At 35.8% G+C, this 19,155-nt stretch overlaps 1 protein-coding gene and 1 pseudogene across 2 annotated transcripts in view; one reads left to right on the top strand and one right to left on the bottom strand.

Moving 5' to 3' along the window:
- Positions 1 to 162: 162 nt before the first annotated feature.
- The window catches only part of SERPINB7 (serpin family B member 7), a 29,850-nt gene continuing 10,857 nt past the window's right edge, over positions 163 to 19,155 (bottom strand). For both annotated transcript variants that reach the window (XM_044657911.1, XM_044657912.1), the window contains exons 4-7: positions 14,877 to 14,994; positions 9,284 to 9,426; positions 2,204 to 2,350; positions 163 to 561 (exon numbers count right to left, since the gene is read on the bottom strand). In XM_044657911.1, coding sequence (XP_044513846.1) covers positions 163 to 561; positions 2,204 to 2,350; positions 9,284 to 9,426; positions 14,877 to 14,994 — 807 coding nt within the window. The remainder of the gene's footprint in view (positions 562 to 2,203; positions 2,351 to 9,283; positions 9,427 to 14,876; positions 14,995 to 19,155) is intronic.
- On the top strand, positions 2,386 to 2,999 carry LOC123232555 (annotated as a pseudogene).

The following is a 19,155-nucleotide window of genomic DNA, read 5'->3' as shown; positions in this document are numbered from 1 at the left end:
TTTTCTCTCTCTCTCTCTCTCTCTCTCTCTCTCTCTCTCTCTCTCTCTCTCTCTCTCTCTCTTTCCCTTTCTCTCTCCCTTTCTCTCTCTCTCTCTCTCTCTCTCTCTCTCTCTCTCTCTCTCTCTCTCTCTCTCTCTCTCTCTCTCTCCATCCCCTAGCTTTCAAGGACATAAAACTTTACCAGCAAACAAAATGATGTCATTCTTTTTGATGAAAAACAGGAATGGGTGATCAGCCCTAAATAAAGTAGAATTTGGGAGCTGCTTTTCTACAATGACATTTCCAGTGGCAGATGCTGCCTCAGTGCCATCTTCATTAATTTCTACGAAGGATTTGTGCATCATTTTTGATAAATATAAACGTCCTCCTGAGGCAATTCCTGAAAGATCTGCTTTTGATTCATCAAAGGCATATGTCATTCCCAAAGCTCGTAAATATCTCTTGATTTGATAAGATTCTTCAATCCTGATACGAGGAACAAACACTTCCACAGACTGCAACTGCATTCTTTTGGGGCTGGTCCAGTCCATTAAATTCTGATAGGTCAATTTATTTTCAACCTGGAGAGAGTTCATAGACCATTTTAATCATGTGATCATGAAATATACAAACCAATTGATTTCAATAAATAGGGCAGGAGTGCAGATTTTGTTTTCTTAAGTTTAAAATCTAGTTTCAAGTCATCACCATGATTTAGAGCACTGAGACTCAGGATGGATAAGGGACTGCTGGTTTTCAAGAAAATTGTTGGCCTATGAAAGAGAAGCTGGTCTATAAATCTATAAGGAATCCATTCCTGATTAAAAATAAATATCTGTGATATTGAGAAATGAATGCTAGATTTCAAGTCAGGAGGTTGGATTTAAATCTTGTCTCTGACACTTAGTGACTGTGGCTTTCATATCTTTAAGTAAATCTCTAGCTTCTTGGAGCCTCACTTTTTTCATCTGTAAAATAGGTATTCTAATACTTGCCATGCCTTTATCACAACGTCATTGGAAATGTCAAAAGATAATGTAGGCAAAATGTTCTGTAGACTTTAAAGCACGTAAATTTTTGATTATATCATTGCCATTATTGCCATTAACCAAAATAAAATTTAAATATATATCCTCCATTCAAGTCTTCCCCTGAAATCTAACCATGGAATGGAAGTGACAGAATTTGGCTTTTGAAATGTATTCTAGTGAAACATAAGCCCTTTCTATTCCTATCAAGGTAAAAGTAGTCTCTGCCCAGTTATCTGGGAACTGACTTCCATCAGTTAGAGAAGTTTATCACCTAGTTAGTTCTTGGGTTGATTAATTTATTTTGGACCAATCAATCAACAAGCATTTATTACTTACTTTGAACCAGCAGTTGTGCTTAGCATTAAGGATGCAAAGAGAGACAAAACTATAACTCTCAAAGACCATTTGGCTAGCATTTATATAGTGCTCTAAGGTTGGCAAGAGGCTCTCCATCTGTTATCTCATTTGAATATCACAAGCCAGTGTGGTAGATGCTATTATTATTCCCATTTTTCAGATAATTAAGGCACAGAGAGGTTAAGTTACTTTCCCAAGGTCATTCAACAAGTAAGTTTCTGAGACAGGTAGGGTATCTCTAACACCTACCTGTTGTACTTTAAGCAGCAAACACACTGCCAAAATCACAGTTCTTCAACAGATCTGTATCATTTTTCTGTGATAATCTTTCTGTAAGACCTTTTATACTTTTCAGATGACTTTCACAAACATTATTGCCTTTAATCCTCACAAATAATCCTGTGTGGATGTTCGAAACTCTAGACCAGTGATGGCAGACCTTTCAGAGTTGAAGAGCCAGCCCAGCCCACCCCAGCCCCAAACCAAGTGCCATGCCCACCCACCCCCAGAGACTGTGTGCCATGCCCCTCCCTCCACATGCTGGGTACACCCTGCCCCCCCTTACTAGGCAAAGGGGCATATGATGTGAGAAAAATCTCATCAGGCATGGTGGAGACGGGAGGAAAGCAGCTCTGCCCAGTCTCTCTGCCTTTCTGGTAATGAATTCTGGGGCTGTGGGGGGTGGCTGAGTGCCCACAGAGAGCTCTCTGAGTGCCATAGGTTCACTATCACTGCTCTAAACCAATACAATTGTTTTAAATTAAAATAATTATATCGTCAACGAAGTCATTAGTAATCAATTTTCTTTGTATGTTCCACATTCAACATGGCTTACCTCTGATAGACTATTTTCAGGTAGTAGTATGTACATGCTTATCCCACCAACATATCTGAGCTCAAGGACCTGCATATCCGGGTCTCTAATCAAAGACATGTTAAACTTGCGCTCTTGATGCATGAGATTGACTGTTTTCCCAGGGCACTGAAGAGAAAATGAAAAGAAAATAGTTGAAACCTATGTTCCTGAGAAGCCCCAGCACCACCTCCTTCTTCTGGTCTCCTCTGCTTGCTGCTAGCTCTGCTGCCCCTACCCCGCACCATTGTCACCCACCACCTGGCTCCCCTGGGCTCTAGCCCTGGCTGCCAGCTCTCCTTATTTATCTCACCTTCCTCATCCCCACAGCCTCCTGATACAAGGTCTTCCATGGTGTATCCCTCAGGCATTTTATCCCCTCACCTGCCTCTCACTAATATCACATGTCCACTATCCATTGAGCCTCCAATCTTTCTACCCCTTTGCTGATGCAACTAAGGGTGACGACTTACTCCCGCCAGGGACTGAGGATTACATTCATATAAAAATCCACCAATGAAAAGACAAAAAAACACTGATTATTGTTCAGGGAATTGCAGATAATTATGAGAAAAAGAAACTTGTGAAAGCTTTCAAAAAGAAATTTGCTTGTAATGGTACTGTGATTGAACATCAGGAACAGGGTGAGGTTATCCAACTGCAAGATGACCAGTTCCTCCTGGAGGTTGGCATTGTCAAGAAGGAGCAGATTAAGGTTTATGGTTTTGAAAATGAACAAAAACACATGGAGAATTTCTTGAATAGTTTTGTTCTCTAAGCTGAAATGGCTACCTTGTGAAATGAGTCTGCAGGAAATGGACTTTTTTTCATTTATGAAATCATTCAAAGTTCCATTTACATCTGCATGATTACAGAAAACATGTAATTGCAGTAAGATGGCAACTAAGCCCCTTATTCATCCTAACACATTTCCAGTGGAAAGTATTTTGTTTCACGGGTTTATTGTTCAGTTTATTACTTTTCACTTAAATTGTTTTTGTTGTATTAAACCCTGTATGTTGCAGTTTAACAATAAAAAAGCCTCTTAACACTTCTGTGAGCAGTTATGCTCCCAAGTCTAAACAAGACCCAATTACAAGAACTTAAACTTTTTTTTTTATTAATATAAACTTTCTCAATAAATGGATTCCTCCTTCAGTAAGTATTTCCAGGAAGAATAGTTAAACTTTATTGTGTGATATTGGAAGCTAATCCACTGATCACTGAAGGAAAATTTAATACAATCTTGAGTTTGCTTTCCTTTCCCCTAGCATAATGGCACATTCCATGACCATTCCTATTCTACTGACTAAAATCCTTGGAACATAATAAGTGTAGTCCAGAGCTGAACTGTATCTTATCATCAGTTCCACAATTCAGTTCCTTGTGAATTAAAACATTGTCACTGGAATTTTGCTCCTGTCATGTAAATTAGTATCATCTTTGAGTGAATCTTTTGATCTTACACTTATTTTATGGCTCATGCCTTAAAAAGTAAAATAAGCAGAGAATCTTCATTTTCTTATTCTGAATGAGGAAAAGGGAGAGTCATCTTGGGAACAGTATGAGATAAGTTGGAGGTGTTCGGTTTGGGATAACATGACAGGGTGGGGGTGGAGGGGGTCGGGGGAGGGCTGTGACATGATTTAAACACTTAGAAATGCAGTCCCTCTTCGTAACTATTAAAATGTGATGGAGACCTCATATTTTTATCAAATGAATTAATATAGTTGCACAGTATTCAAGCAGAATAACCAAAACAACTGGGCCCAAATGTATACACTCTTAAATAATAAACTCTAAGGACAGGGACTTCCTTTTTTTATTCTCCATAGTGGTGTATGCATACATAGCAGGTGCCTAGTAAATGTTCATCAAATGAATATAATGAGACAATTTTGATTTATTAGATGGTTCTGTGAAATGTATATTATCACATTGTATGCCAGCTGAACCTATGTCTATAATACTTGACTCCTTCAAGAATTCATTCTGTTCACCTATGCTTCTATAATAGGGAGGGTCTTTTGTTTTCTTTAATGGAATAAAATATTAGAGCTAAGACTTAACTCTTCACTTTATAGTTAAGTTTGGAATTTACCTTGTAGTCAAAATCTTTGGAAAATCTTTACTTATGGAATCAACAGTCTGGTAATGTACCATACACAGGAGTGATATGTCCATTTTAAATAATGAAGAGATGTATTTATTTTCATGTATACCATCATGTATCACATTAGTGGTCTTTGAAAAAAAAGAAACCTTTGTTCCTTCTTACTCCTATTCTTAATAGAGTATACTTAGGACATCTCAGAAATATTTTCTCTATGATTCTTAGGAGCCTTTTGCCATGTAGAATAAAGAAATAACAATGTCCTATTCTTGTCCCTATTCCTGTGATTCAAATTCAATTTGACAAGAATTTATTAAATTTCTAAGCTTGCCAGAGATTTTGGCAGGTTTGCTAAATATAGAAAGATAAAAAGGAAGTGGTACCCCCCTGTCAAGATGTTTACATTCTACTTGAAGGGGAAAAACATGCATAAAGGTAAGTCAGTACAAAATATACACAAAATAAAACCGAAGTAATAAGGGGTTATGGGCATTAACAGCTGGGAGAAGTCTTTTGTGCCTATTCACCTGACCTGAACCTAGAAGGAGCCAGCAATTCCAAGAAAGGGAGCTGAGGAGGGCAGAGTATTCTATGTATGGAGGGTAACTTATGCAAAGTGAGAGAGGCAAGAAATGGAATATGATGTAAAGGGAGCACAGGAAATAGGGCAGTTAGGCTGGAATGCCAAATATGTGGGGAACATTGTGAAGTTTGTACATAAAAGTAGGCTAGAATCAGTACTAAAATGACTGGATTTAGCAATTAAGGGATTGTTAGTGACTTTGGGGAAGGCAGTTTCACTCTACTGGTAGGAGGAAGCCAAATTACTAGGAGCTGAGAACTGAATTGGAAATGAAGAAATGAAAGCAAAGAATGTTGATAGGTTTACCCTCCTAGGAATCTGATTGTGAAAGGGAGGAGAGACATGGGAGCAAAGTGTGAAAGGGTAATACAAAGGGTTTTTTTCCTCTTTTTTTGAAGAATGGGAGAAGGCTGTACATGCTTGGAGACAGGAGGATATAGAAAACAAGGAACAGAACATGAGAGAAAAAGAGGAAGAGCAGAAGGTGGAAGAGAAAAAGAAAAAGAATAGGAAGAAGGAAGGAGGAAGGAGGAGGAGGAAGAGGATGGGAGGGAATGAGATGAACAGCACAAATAGAAGAGTTGTCCTAGTCAAGAAGAAGAACCAATTCTTCCACCAAGATTGGTGTAAAATTAAAATTAAATTAAATTAAAAGCGCAGAAAATGCCCCAAAAGATGTTTCGTTTCATATTCCACCTCTGGCACAAATTGAGACCATGGGCAAGTCACTTAACTTTTCAACACCCCAGCCAATCTCTTAAAATGTAAGCTGCTGAGTAGGAGCCTTATTGTATCTGTAGAGAGATCTCTTTTATTAAGAATTCTCTGTACCAGTTAAATCACAAGTTAAATCTTATTCTCTGGGTTAGTATGGGGTGGGGTGGGATAGAGAGGACCATTATTACCCAAAGTCTGAATAATCCATTCATTGTTCCTAAAAGAACACTTATGTGGCCAATTTGTCCCATTATGCATTAACTTTTAGAATAAGCAACTATTTGCACATGTTCATATGATATTGTGCCCAATCCAGTTCATTTAAATCAAGCACAAGGAAACAATTCCTCCTGGGATTCCATACCTAGTTTCTCTCTACATACCAAGGTCTGTGCACTGGTTTCTCCTCATTCCACCCAGATAGCTAATATGCCTAAAACTGTAACAGGTCTAGGTAGACACAATCACATTGTCTTAGATTTCAGTGTGAATTGCATTCAGAAGTCAATGAAGAAAAAGAAACAAGAATATAGGAAGCTATTTAGGAATACAGCTTTCATTAACTTTTCATTTTACTAGGTCCTGCATAATTTTCTTAAAATTTCTAATTTGAAGAAATGAACAAATAGCATTTAACCAGTATTTTTATGAGAAAAAATAAAATAAGACTATATTTATGTCTATTTTTCATCAATTCTAATGATATTCATGGTACATGAGATTTTAGGGATCCCAGAAGACATCCTATATAAGGAGATTTTATTTGGTTGCTTTGTGAGCAAGCAACTGCCTAAAATATTAACAACTTAAAAGAAATTAATACATGATAATTGATGCAACCCATGGAGCCTCTCAGAGATAGAGAAAGGCATAATAGGAGATAAAGTTCTGTTGGTATAAATAGAATCTTTTTATTTTAATATTGAAAAACTAGTTACTGAGATGAATTACTGAAGGAAACTAGTTATTGAGAAAACGGTTGCTGAGTTGATATCGCTGCTATGGAGTGACTGCTGGAGCTCTGGGCCCCGGAGCCCTTTCTGCTTTCAGTAGGAAGATGGGATAGCAGAGACACCAAGGAGATGATGCATGATCAATACTGACAGGTTTAGGATAATAAATTCCAGATATAAAAATAGCTGTCTTCCTTCTCTCTTTATTTCTACTGAAAACAGTGGACATTTATTCCAAAGCTTTCCTGTTCTGTAAATCTGGTTCATACATTTATCTTTATTACTATCATAGTTGATTTAGACAAAAGTGTGATTGATCTTAGTTGTGCTCTGTTTTGTGGTTCATTATTTGTGAGGATATAGGCAGAGTAATGTTATAGAAATAAGGGAGTATAGAGAGAGATAGATGTATAATGATGGTGATGATGTGTATCTATCTATGATCTCCTCAGCTGCAGTTGGCGGGAGGAACACCTACTCCTGTCACCCTGGTTGCTGCTATAAATTATCCCCTTCTCTCTAACAGGTTTGGTTGATAACCTGTTAGAATTCCTTTAACAGCTGCGTAAACAAGGACCCTTGAGAGGTTAGATAGATGGGTAACCTTTCCAGGCCCAACTTGGGGTTGAATAAATTAGTATTGGGCTATTGATCAGCCTTGGATAACATTCAGGATCTGAATGCATTTGACTCCCTTCCCAAGGGCCTTGATAGAAAGACCACTCAGGAAGGTACTTGTTATTGAACACTCTTTATCTATAAATAGGGAAAAAATAACAAGGTCAAGAATTGGGGATTGGAAAACCTATTGATCTATTATCTATTAGACTAATTAACAATCAGGGCTGGAGGCTACTGATCTGGTGGAGGCGGGAGATTTCACTTCTCCTATCTCTGGCCGGACTTGGCCACAGCCAAACCAGAGAATAGAGAAGGCTATTGCTGCAGATGTATTGATGGTCTTTGTTCTCTCAGCTCTCTCACCAATAGTGTTGATGATTCACTAGCTCTCACAGTCTAGCAGGAAATAGATTCAGGCTTATTCCTACCCTCTTCTTCTTCTACCTCCCAGCATCACCCTTCAGCCACACACTCCCAGATAGCACCACAGAGGCTTGCAGAGATCTGTGATCTCCAGTTCTCAGCCTCTGAGTCCAGAGACCTCTCTCAATGTAGCTGTGAGGGGGTATATATAGGGTGGGGCCAACCAACATTTGCCCCTGGCTCACAGCACCTGGGAACATTCCAAGTCTCTCAACTGCCATCCCTGTCAGTCAAGGTGGCATCCATCTCTTCCCAGATTATTGAATATAACAGTAACAAAGAGAGAGAAGATAGACCTTTCCTGTGTGAATGTCAGGAAAAAATGAGTTCTTTTCCTCCTTTTCACCTCCTGACTCGAGACTTCTGGGGAAAATGATAGAGAATATGGATTGACATTGATTTAAATTTTTTTTTAATAAATACTGCAAAGCAGGGTAAGAGTTTAATTCAGGAGTCTATTGCCCCTTAGGTGAAAAGTGAATCAATTGACATTGTTATCTGCTATCACCTCACTATAGGGAATAAGGTATTTTTAGGAACATATTAATAATTTTTAAATTAAATTTTCTTCTGTGTGAACTTAAATTCAATACAAGTACAAATTATTGCATTAGCACTATTTTTCATGCACAATAGGAACACAGAAATACTTTTGCAATGGTAGAACTTAAGGTAATGTCCAGATAGTAGGTTCTGTTCAATGGAAAGAGGAAGAGAATAGCTGGTAACATCCATTGCTACTCACATCTAAAGGTGGGGGCCAGATAGAGGGAGTAAATCCCATACCCTTCCTATAATAGTAATCTAACAGAATCTTTTTCAACTTCATCCAAACCTCCAGACTCTCACAGGTACCTGACTACGTTGGGCAAATATGATTTGTTTTTCACATATATTACATATTCCATTGGCAAATGTGCTATAAGAAATGTGTCTAACTATATAAGGGGGGAATTTATTAATATAAACCGTACATTTATAGAAGTTCAGTTTCATATCATCTTTTTTATTCCTCTTTGTATGTTAAAATAACTGTACTTGTTGTTTGATTAAATCCATAATTAAAAAGAAATTTTTTTTTAAAAAATCAGTTTCCTGGTAATTTACTAGATCCTGTAATTAGATGATAAATAGTAAAAAGTAGAAGACTTCTGTATGTAGTTGTAAATTTTAAATAGTCTGAAATTTCAAAAATCAAGAGTTGACATTTTCAACTTGCCTCAAGTAAATTATTTTTAAAATAAGGTTGGTCATATATGATTACTTGAAATACCTTGAAGAATTATCAGTCTCTTTCTTTGCTGCACAAAGTATAAGTTCAATTAAGGAAAAAGGTGGTTTTTTTAATCTAATTTTAAATATTTTCCAAGAGCAGAGTAGAGTGATTAATAAATCATTGGGTGAATTGTTTTTATTTTTTAATTTGATGTTGTTCAATGAACAAAAACTTTTTTTCCTTCCCATAAATGTTTGTTAAATGAATAAAGGTAGAAACATAAAGGTAGAAAGTTTTAGAATTTGACCCTACAAGCACATGACCTCCTAATTTTGATAATGCAGAAGAATGAGAGTGGTCATTGACTCTCAGAACACAATGCTTAGACAAAGATAAATAATGAAAGGCATCATAAATGTAAGAGAGATTCACATACCTTGGGGGACTTGAAGCGGCAAGTTAAAGTTTGACTTTTAGTAAATGCTCCATCCCACTTCCCTTTGAAGTATAAAGCATTTACCAGCACCATTACTGCTGAAGAACTAATGCTATCTGGTGGACAGATATTCTTGATTTTACCTTTTCAAAGACATTGAAGAAAAAAGTAAATATGTAATTTTCAATAAGATGGTAATATTCAATAAGATAAAACTTTTCCAATAAGACTTTTTCAATAAGATTACTCTTAGTGTAGCTTTTAATGATTACAATATTCAAAATTCCAACTACCATTTTGGCTCTGCTCAGCTTAAAAAATGATGAAAAAAATACTTCTTTGGTAATCAGGAACCTTCTGAAATCTTCACAATCTTAGATTCGGAATTAAACAGTTTAATAAATGCAATGAGTTACATTTATATATTTTTCTATTGTTAAAAAGGATTTTTGCACATCTGATCTTGTTTAAACTTTAGAAATACTTTATGAGATAGGGAGATAGACTATTATTATATTATAGGCTGACCAAGTCTGAAAGATGCTTGATTTGAGGGTGTATGTAGCAAGGCAGGGTTGAGTTCCCTTAGTCCCTGCCAGGTCCCTGCTAGAAATTAGTCAATAGAAAGATCATTGTAGAAACACAGGGAAGGAATACACACTAGTGTTCATTAGATCCAGATTCATGAATAAGTAGTAAGGAAGAACAAATGTACCACAAAGAGTCAATTTTAGAATTAAATTCCAGCATGACTCAGAATACACTTGTGTTCATGGTCAGAGAGAAGAAAATTAAAAATCACAAGACTTTGAAGGCCTCACATATTGTTCTAACTTCGGAGCATATATTATAAATTATTGGTTTTTTCAATTCGGGGCTAAAGCTAATTTGTCCATGATTTATATATATATATATATATATATATATATATATACATATATATATGTATATGTATATGTATGTATGTATACACATATATATTCATCAATAAATACTACATATTGATTATATATTATATTATTAAAATCCAATATATTATATAGATTTAATAATATAGAACACTGTGCCTAGCCTGGAGAAGATAAGACCAAGAAGACAAATTGTTTAATCCACAAGGAACTTTGAGATTAAGATTCATTTCTTAAATGCATATATTAAATTGATATACTTTTTTTTAAAACCCTTACCTTCTGCCTTAAAATCAATAATGTATATCGACTCTAAGGCAGAAGAGTGGTAAAGGCTAAGCAATGGAAGTTAAGTGACTTGCCCAGGGTCATAAAGCTAGGAAGTATCTGAGGCCAGATTTGAACTTGTCTCTGGGTCTGGCTCTCAATCCACGAAGCCACCTAGCTGCCACTAGATTGATATACTTATTAAGATGCAAACCAATTACTAATATTTGTATGAGGAGAAAAGTAGTAAATACATAGTTGTTAAGTTGGGTTTCACAAAATCTGAGAAACTACAGGATGCTGGTGATTCCTTGACATAAAAGCATACCTTTTTAGCATCAATCATCTTCCAGTGATGTTGTGTGGCTATGAGTCATGAAATACAACCCTTGCCAAAGAATTATGGTAGTGAATGATTCAAAAGGAAACAACGAGGCACATGTAGGATTTAATTTATTACCCACAGAGAATTTTATTGCAGCAGTGATGTAAAGGTAATTGTAAAAGAGATAAATGAGGAGGAAAAATATATGGATTGGACATATAATGAATAAGTAACAGTTATGGATGGCTCACATGTTCTGCTGGTACCTACACAATATCAAGACATCTAGAGGAGGGCCTCTGTTATGTTAGTGAATCTTCTATAGAGTTTTTACTATGAAGTATATGAACAAGAGTCCCAGAGAAGGAGGAAATGTAGATGGGCTGAAAGCTGCACCACCAAAGGAAGTGAATGAGATTATAAATCCATCAAACTATAGAAGTATGTTGTAAAGAACTGAGAATCTGGTGCCCTTTTATTTAACTATGAAGTCTAGTCTTTACCTAATTATGAACAGACAACCAGGTCACCCCTAGGAGAAAAATAATCTTATAATCTCTCTTTCTCTCTCTCTCTCTCTCTCATTTTCACGAGAGCAGTGTATTTAAGCTATTCAATAGCTAGTGACCAAATTTCAGCCAATGTTCAGATGAGGCAAGGTAACAAATTAATTCATTTTGCTTTTCTTTCCAATGTTATTTTATGTGTCCTTTAGCAATTAACTATATATTGCCTAGTGATGATCCTCATATTTTTAAACTAACCTGTTGGGATTTTTTTTGTATTGCTTTTGAATTTATCAAATTTTATGTTTTTATTTTCCCAGGTAGACTACAAAATACTAGAAGGCAAAGACTATGTTTGAGTTTTTTAATGTCACCATGGAGTGTAAGCATCAGCTTCCTTGCTGTAAAATGAGGAAAATAATAACAATACCTACTACGCAAAACTATTGTGAGGATCAAATGAGACAACATTAACTGCAAACTTCTATGTGCTATATAAATGCTAGTTATTTTATTATAATGTTTCAGTAAAGTGGTGGAAACAAAGGCCTCTGCTATTATGTAGCCACAATTCATCCAGAATCATATATTAGAGCTAGAAAGAAACTTGATGGTCAATAAGTCTAATTTTCTCATTTTAAAAATCAGGAAAATTAGGTCAGAGGATTGAAGTAATTCATTCCCAGTCACATCATTTGTGAGAAAAATAGACATGAAACTCAGTTCTTCTGATTATAAGATATTCAAAACTGCAATAATTTTACACTTTTTCCCAACTTTTCCCAGTGTTTACCTCCCTTTTTATGGAGATAATAACTACACTTTATTATTCCTTCCACAAACATTTATTACATACTTTGTTCAAATCCCTTTTAAAAACTGTGTAATATGATTAGGAGGTATCACTTCAAGAAGGATATACAAATAAAAAGAGCAACTTTGAAAGTAGAATGTTGAATTTATGATACGGGGGTGTCATTGTATCATATCTTGTTTCTACACACTTGTTTTCATGTTATCTCTCCCATTGTCTCTTCCATTAGACTGTGAGCTCCTTGAGATCAGGTGCTATTTTTTGCTTTCCTTTGTATCTTCAATGGTTAGCACAGTGTCTAGCATATAGTAAATGCTAACAAATGCTTACTCAACTATATCTTTCCTGGGGAGTACCCTAGACTAGGAAGAGTTAAATAGACTATATAATAACATAGAGTAGAAGGAAGTTTTTTATTCTGGGGAATTAGTTAATAGAATAAGAGTAAGGTTAAAGGTAAGTATTAAAGTTCACGAAAACCAACATTGGGAAGGTCGGAATTATTGAAAGGGGATGACTGAAGAGAGGGATTTGGCAAAACAATGCATAGAAATGTGCAGGAACAAAGAAAGCAGGGAAAAGAGATGGAATGTTAGTGGTAGAAGGGTTCTGGGGGCCAACAGTTCCTGATCCCTGAAATCAATTTTGTGACCTGTGTGGTCAATCGAACTATCAGTTTGCCTTGAGGGTTAGCCCGAAGGGTGAATGGATTAAAGCTTCAGCATACCTCTCAACCTGATCAGCTAACAACCCAGAGACTCTGCTTCATTTACTTAGCCTAGAGTTAGCTAATATTAGGAGAACATTTAGATAGAGAGGATTTCCAAGGGCTGTGGCCAAGGGCAGAAGACTTTGTGGTTGATTTGGGTGCTAGTCAGGGATTCCTACTACCCTCTTTTCTGATCCAATGTAATCATCATACATTTTTTAATTAAACCATCATAAAAGATTAATAGCAATCAGATTTGTTGTTAAAAGAAGAAGATTTGATGATTGGAGGTTATCCTGGATTGAGATTGTTCCCAGACTGGGTATAGAAAAATTTCCCAGGCTTCTGTTTTGATCTCTTTTCCAAGTTAGCTGTCTGTGTATAGAAGAGGAAACCATTGGAGGGCTAGGTAGAACCAAGTCCTAGCCAAAAGTCTATTCCATCTCCTAAGGGGTACCTCGGCATCTGTTACAGATAGTTATAGTTCCTTCCACCTATTTATACTGGCTGAAGAATGAGAAGCTTCCATCTGTGTTCTCTGTCCCAAAGGGAGATATCCTGTCAGATCAGGTTATGCTAAACACTGGTCACCAGTTACATTCATCATACAGGATCTCCCAAAATTCCCTTTTAATATATGCCATTGAGATTTGCAGTTTTATATGCAAGCATCCTTTTCTATTTTAGTGTACACAGAATTGGTTTGGAGTGATATTTGCTGAATGCAGAATTTTAAAAAATCAGCTCTTTTGGGGAGTTTAAGTTTAAAAAAAGAAAATAATTTTATTCACAAATGTTTCATAACAGCACAATATCTAGATTGGGTCAGAAATTCATTTCTCTAAAAATTCAAGATCTTAAGCTCAATTACAAATTAATCCCAGGTTCCTCCTTAAGATCAGCAAGCCAGAATGCCATAAGGGATAGAATACTGTAATTGGAGTCAGGAGCACCTGTACGTAAATACCTGTTTTAACATATTTCAATTGTGTGACCCAGGTAAATAATTTAATCTCTTTGAGACATGAACAACTCTCAGGTAAAAAGAAAGGCCAATTAAAGTTAAATGAGTTTTAATGTTTCTGATCATCAACCTTTGGGGAATCCCTCCAGCTCATATTCAACAGCCTCTGATTAGAAGTAAGTAGAGGAGGTAGATAGTAGAAGTAATCCAGGACTAAGATAAGGCAAAAGATGAATGACACAAAATAAGGAAGAGAGAGATTCTGGGGTAGAGGACAGTGTTTGATTGACATGGCTAACTAGGGTCAAGATTAGAAAGGGAAAAAAAGCACGTGAAGTCAGAAGAGCAAGGCTAATGTCTTGAGAAAGAACTGAACAGGAGAGGAAGTCTCAACAAAATGGAATAGGTTTAGATCAGGTAATATATAAGAAGAGATAGAATATACAAAGTTTAGGTCAGTAAAGCAGTGGAAGACTTTCTAAGGAAACAGAACACTTTGGGGCAAAAATGAGATCTAGTTTATGACTAGACAGCCTCTCAATATTATTTCTTTCTGGCTAAGGTATAGATGAATATTGATGATTTCATTTATTGCTCTTACTCTGAGACACATTGAAGATAGTCAGTTGGTCATTATATGTTTACTTGTTAATTTTACTTCAAGACTCCTTTTAGGGTTTTCTTGGCAAAGATATTGGAGTGGTTTGCCATCTCCTTCTCCAATTCATTTTACAGATGAGAAAACTGAGACAAATAGGATCAAATGACTTTCCCAGAGTCAGACAGCTAGTAAGTGTCTGAGGCCATATTTGAACTCAAGAGGAGTCTTCCAGACTCTGGATCCAGCATTCTTTCTAGTGTAACTCTTAGCTGCCTAGCACTTAAAAGCAACTACTAAGTGAAAGGAAATTTCCTAAGCACTGAGGTAACAAAGTAAAGAATATAAAATAGTTTAGTGATGCTAAATGATAGCATTAACTCCTATGAATAAGAAGAGGTTTCTCTTACCCATTAAAGAATTTTCCAGGTTTAATTCAGATCTTATTATTTATGTGTAACTCTGGCAAGTTTTGTAATTTTTAAAAAAAATGGACACTTACCATTTGTTTGATCCTTCATCCACTGGTTAATCTTATTCCTAGTTTCTTCTATATCAGTTGTAAAGTCTACATGCTCTATTTTGGCATTGTATAAGCTTCCCGCACACCTTAAAAATGTCTAAAATAAAAAATGCCTTATATTAATAGAACATTCACTAGATATATATAAAATATATAGATATCCCTTCAACATCATGTGCCTTAGAAGTATAGATCCCTAATATGGAAAAACTCTGGGAGGAGGAAGGGAAAAAAAGAGGGAGACAACATGAATCATATAAATTTGGAAAACATGTATATATCTGTTATTAAAATAAAATAAAGATAAAACTTAAAAAAATTCCCATTTAATTTCTTATGCTGACTCTTGATGGGGAAGGTCAAGATATGGAAGAATGTGTGCACATATATATGTATATTTATTTATTATATATATAACAAGTATGAGCATAAGTGTGTATAGAACATTGTGCATATTATGGACCTCTTAATTAAAAAGTGGTATTTTGCCTCATTTTATATTTTATTTTTTTTAAAACTCTTACCTTCCACCTTAGAACCAATACCATTTATTGATTCTAAGAAGAGTGGTAAGGACTAGGCAATGTGGGTCAAGTGACTTGCCCAGGGTCACACAGCTAGTAAGTATCTGAGGTCAGATTTGAACTCAGGACCCCCGTCTCTGGGCCTGGCTCTCAATCCGCTGAGCCATCCAGCTGCCCCCTTTATATTTGCATTTTAAGCAAAATCTAGTTGTAATTTTCTTTAAATATCTAATATTTTGTTTCTTCACTTTGGTGAATAAATTGTCTTTATCATTGAGTACTTTAAAAAATAAGAACAGAAATCTTTTGGGGTATCCCTAGCAAATGTGTCATGTACCCTAATGTGCGCTAAGTACAATAAAGCATAAGAACTAAATCTGAAGAGGAAAAAAAACACCCTAATAAATGTTCTAAAACAGATCTATTTCTCTGCTCTCTCGTTCCCTCTACTTCCTTGTAGAAAAGAAAAAATACATTTTTACACCTGGAAATAGAATATTTGCAATTATGAATTACATAAAATGGCAGTAGATATTTGAGGAAGAAGCAATGAGTTGGAAAGGGAAGACACCTTGTCTTGAAGTCAGGAAAATATGAGTTTAAATCCTACCTCTGACATATGATGACCTGGGCAAGTCACTTAACCTTTCTTCTAGGATTATAAGTGACAAAACAGTTGTAGATAGTAACAGGAGCTACTAACACAAAGGAAGTCACAAATCTATTTGAGAAAGAATTTTTTTTTTCTCCATGGAAAATGCATGGGATTTTCCTAACTCATTTAATCAATAATCAGGCAGGAAAACTAACCAGAAATTCTTTTTATCTCTAATTCATATAATTATCTCTAGTCTTATATTAACTGTATTCATAAGGATGGGAGAAATTCTCACTCATGTCATTAACTTTTACATAAATGCTTTTGCAAACTCCCTAACTTCCCAACTCTTCAACCTACTTAACTTCCATGGCCTTCTTCTTCCTTTCATCTCAATCAAATATATAGATGTTAAAACTAACTTTCACCATTAAGCACAAGGGTTTTAATTCCTTCATTAGAAAGTGTACCATTATTCTGTATGATCTAAATTTCCTATATTCTATTTCTTCCTTATCCCTCTTAAACCTATTCCCTCTTGTGAAACCTCTAATATCTGTACTTCTCAGTTCTTTCTCAGCATTTTTTATTAGCTTTACTCTGACTTCAGTTGCTTTTTTTCCCTTTCCAATCTTGACTCTAGATAACCATTTCAATGATATACTGTTCTCTGGTCTGGTATATTTCTCTTTCTTGTCCTGTGCCATTCATCTTTTGCTAAACCTGAGCTCTGAATTACTTCCACTATTCATGCACATCTAATCATTGTGCAAACATTAAAATATATATGCACACCTAATCATAGTGCAAACAATAAAATTCATCTAACTTCAACAGGGTTCTCCCTATAGCAGCAGCAATCCTTTTATTTCTCCCTAATTGATTCTCTTACTCCCCCTAGAAGTTATTCCAGAATTTCTCTTCCTTTAGAGATACTTCTATAACTTCTCTTCCTACTTTAATGAGAAAATGAGATTATTCAATGTGAGTTCTCTCTTCTCCCATTCTCTTCATCTAAAAACCCCTTTATAACATTCCCCACTTCCAGTCTCTGATAATGAAGCAGACCATAAACTTGCTGGGTTTACATGTCTACATGGGCACTTCTTATTCTTATGTCCTCAAATCTTCAATAGACTGAGAATCTCATCATCTCTCTATCTCAAAATGTCAGCCTCTCCCTATCTAATGGTTTCTATCTTACTGGCTTTAAACATCCTCATGTCCCTCATTCTTGACAAATATTCACCGGACCCTTATTTCCTCTCAAGCTTTCATTATCTATCTTTCCTCTTTATATCAGAAGCCTTAGAAAAGCATTCTACACTCAATATCTTCACTTCCTCTCCCTCATTTCTCAACCCTCAGCAATTTAGCATCTAATTTCACAGATGAATTAAAACGTCTCTCTCCAAAGTTACCAACAAAATTGCCAGATCTGATGGTCTTTTCTCAGTCTTCGTTTTCTTTGACTTATGGGCTGTACTTGACACTGTTGACCGCCATCTCCTCTTAAATACTTTCTTCTCTCTGGGTTTTAATCCTTTACACTCTTCTGGTTATCTTTACTTATCTGACCTTAACTTTGTCTCCTTTGCTGATTATATATATCATATAGCATATATATATGAAATGCCCTAACTATAGTTCATTCTGATATTTCTCTTCTCTTCTTTCCGGGTAACTTTATCAGCTCCTTAAGTTTAATTAAAATTTCTATATAGATGACTTACAAATATATATATGCATATATATGTATATATATATATATATATCCCCAATCTCCCTTCTGAGCTTCAGTCTTATATTACCAATTACTTATTATACATTTCAAACTAGATGCCCCCAAGATATCTCAAATTCAACTCATTCTAAATTTAACTCATATTTCTAGAAAAACTCTCCCGCTCCTCGAAACTTTACTATTTCTTTTTAAGGCACCAATATCTTTCTAGGCTCCCAAGTTCATAATTTGGCAATGTACTCAACTCTTCACACTGTCACCCCACATATCCAATTGGTCCTTAAATTTTGTCATTTCTGCATCTTAAAACATCTCTCATCTGACCTCTTCTCACTAATTACACAGTTTCAGACCCTCATTTCCTTTCACCTAGAATTATTGCAACAGCCTCCTAGATCTCCTCACCTCAAGACTGTCTCTGATTCAATCAGTCCTCCACACCAATTTTCCTTAAATGCAAATTTGATTGAATCAGCTCCTCTACTCAAGCAACTTCAATAGCTCCATATTACCTATAGGGTAAAATATAAATTTCTCTGCTTACTTTTTAAAATCTTTCACAACCTATCATTCCAGCCTCTTTGGATATTATCCAGATCTCCCACCCTCTGTGATCCAGCTTAATTGGTGTTTTCTAAGAGGCTCACAAAGAATACTACATTTCCCATCTTGGTGACTTTGTGGATAGTGCTGGGCCTGTAATTAGAGAGACTTATCTTTACAAGTTCAAATCTAGCCTCAGACATGTACTAGCTATACAACCCTGGGCAAGTAGTTTAATTCTGTTTGCCTCCACTCCAGTATCTTTGCCAAGAAAACTCAAAGTGAAGTAACGAAAAGACAGACATAACTGAAATGATTGAATAACAAAAAACTCCAAACCTGGAATGTTCTCCTAATTGATTTTGTATCTCACTCCTTACCCGTGCCTCATAAAATCAGTCTCTTCTTCCAAGATGCACCTCAAGCATCACTTTTTACACAAAGCCTTTACTGATCTATCCAAATGTTAATGTCTTTCCTCTGAAACTACCTTGTATTTAGTTAATATGTTTTTATGTGTTTTGTTCATACAACTCTTTTTCATATAACATATTTTCTAACATCAAAGAGCTAGGTAGTACAAGTTTGATTCTTCCCATCTTATTGATGGAGAGCCTGAGGTTCAGAGCAATTTAGTTACTTGCCTATAATCCCAAAGCTCAAAGCCACTTCTCCTGAGTCAAATAGACCATTGGCAATGGACATATAAAAGTATTTATAGAGACTTCTGGGTTAAGATGGCGGCAGAGTAAGAAGCAGCTCTTAACCTCTCCTGACCGAAACACACAAAACTCCTCAAGGGGACATAAAAACAAGTCCAGACGAACGGAGGAACCCCACAACAGGGCA

This window comes from Gracilinanus agilis, chromosome 1 (genome assembly GCF_016433145.1).
Source record: "Gracilinanus agilis isolate LMUSP501 chromosome 1, AgileGrace, whole genome shotgun sequence".
Classification (NCBI taxonomy): domain Eukaryota; kingdom Metazoa; phylum Chordata; class Mammalia; order Didelphimorphia; family Didelphidae; genus Gracilinanus; species Gracilinanus agilis.
The sequence above is the reverse complement of the archived record's forward strand: the minus strand, read 5'-3'. Positions and strand labels throughout refer to the sequence as shown.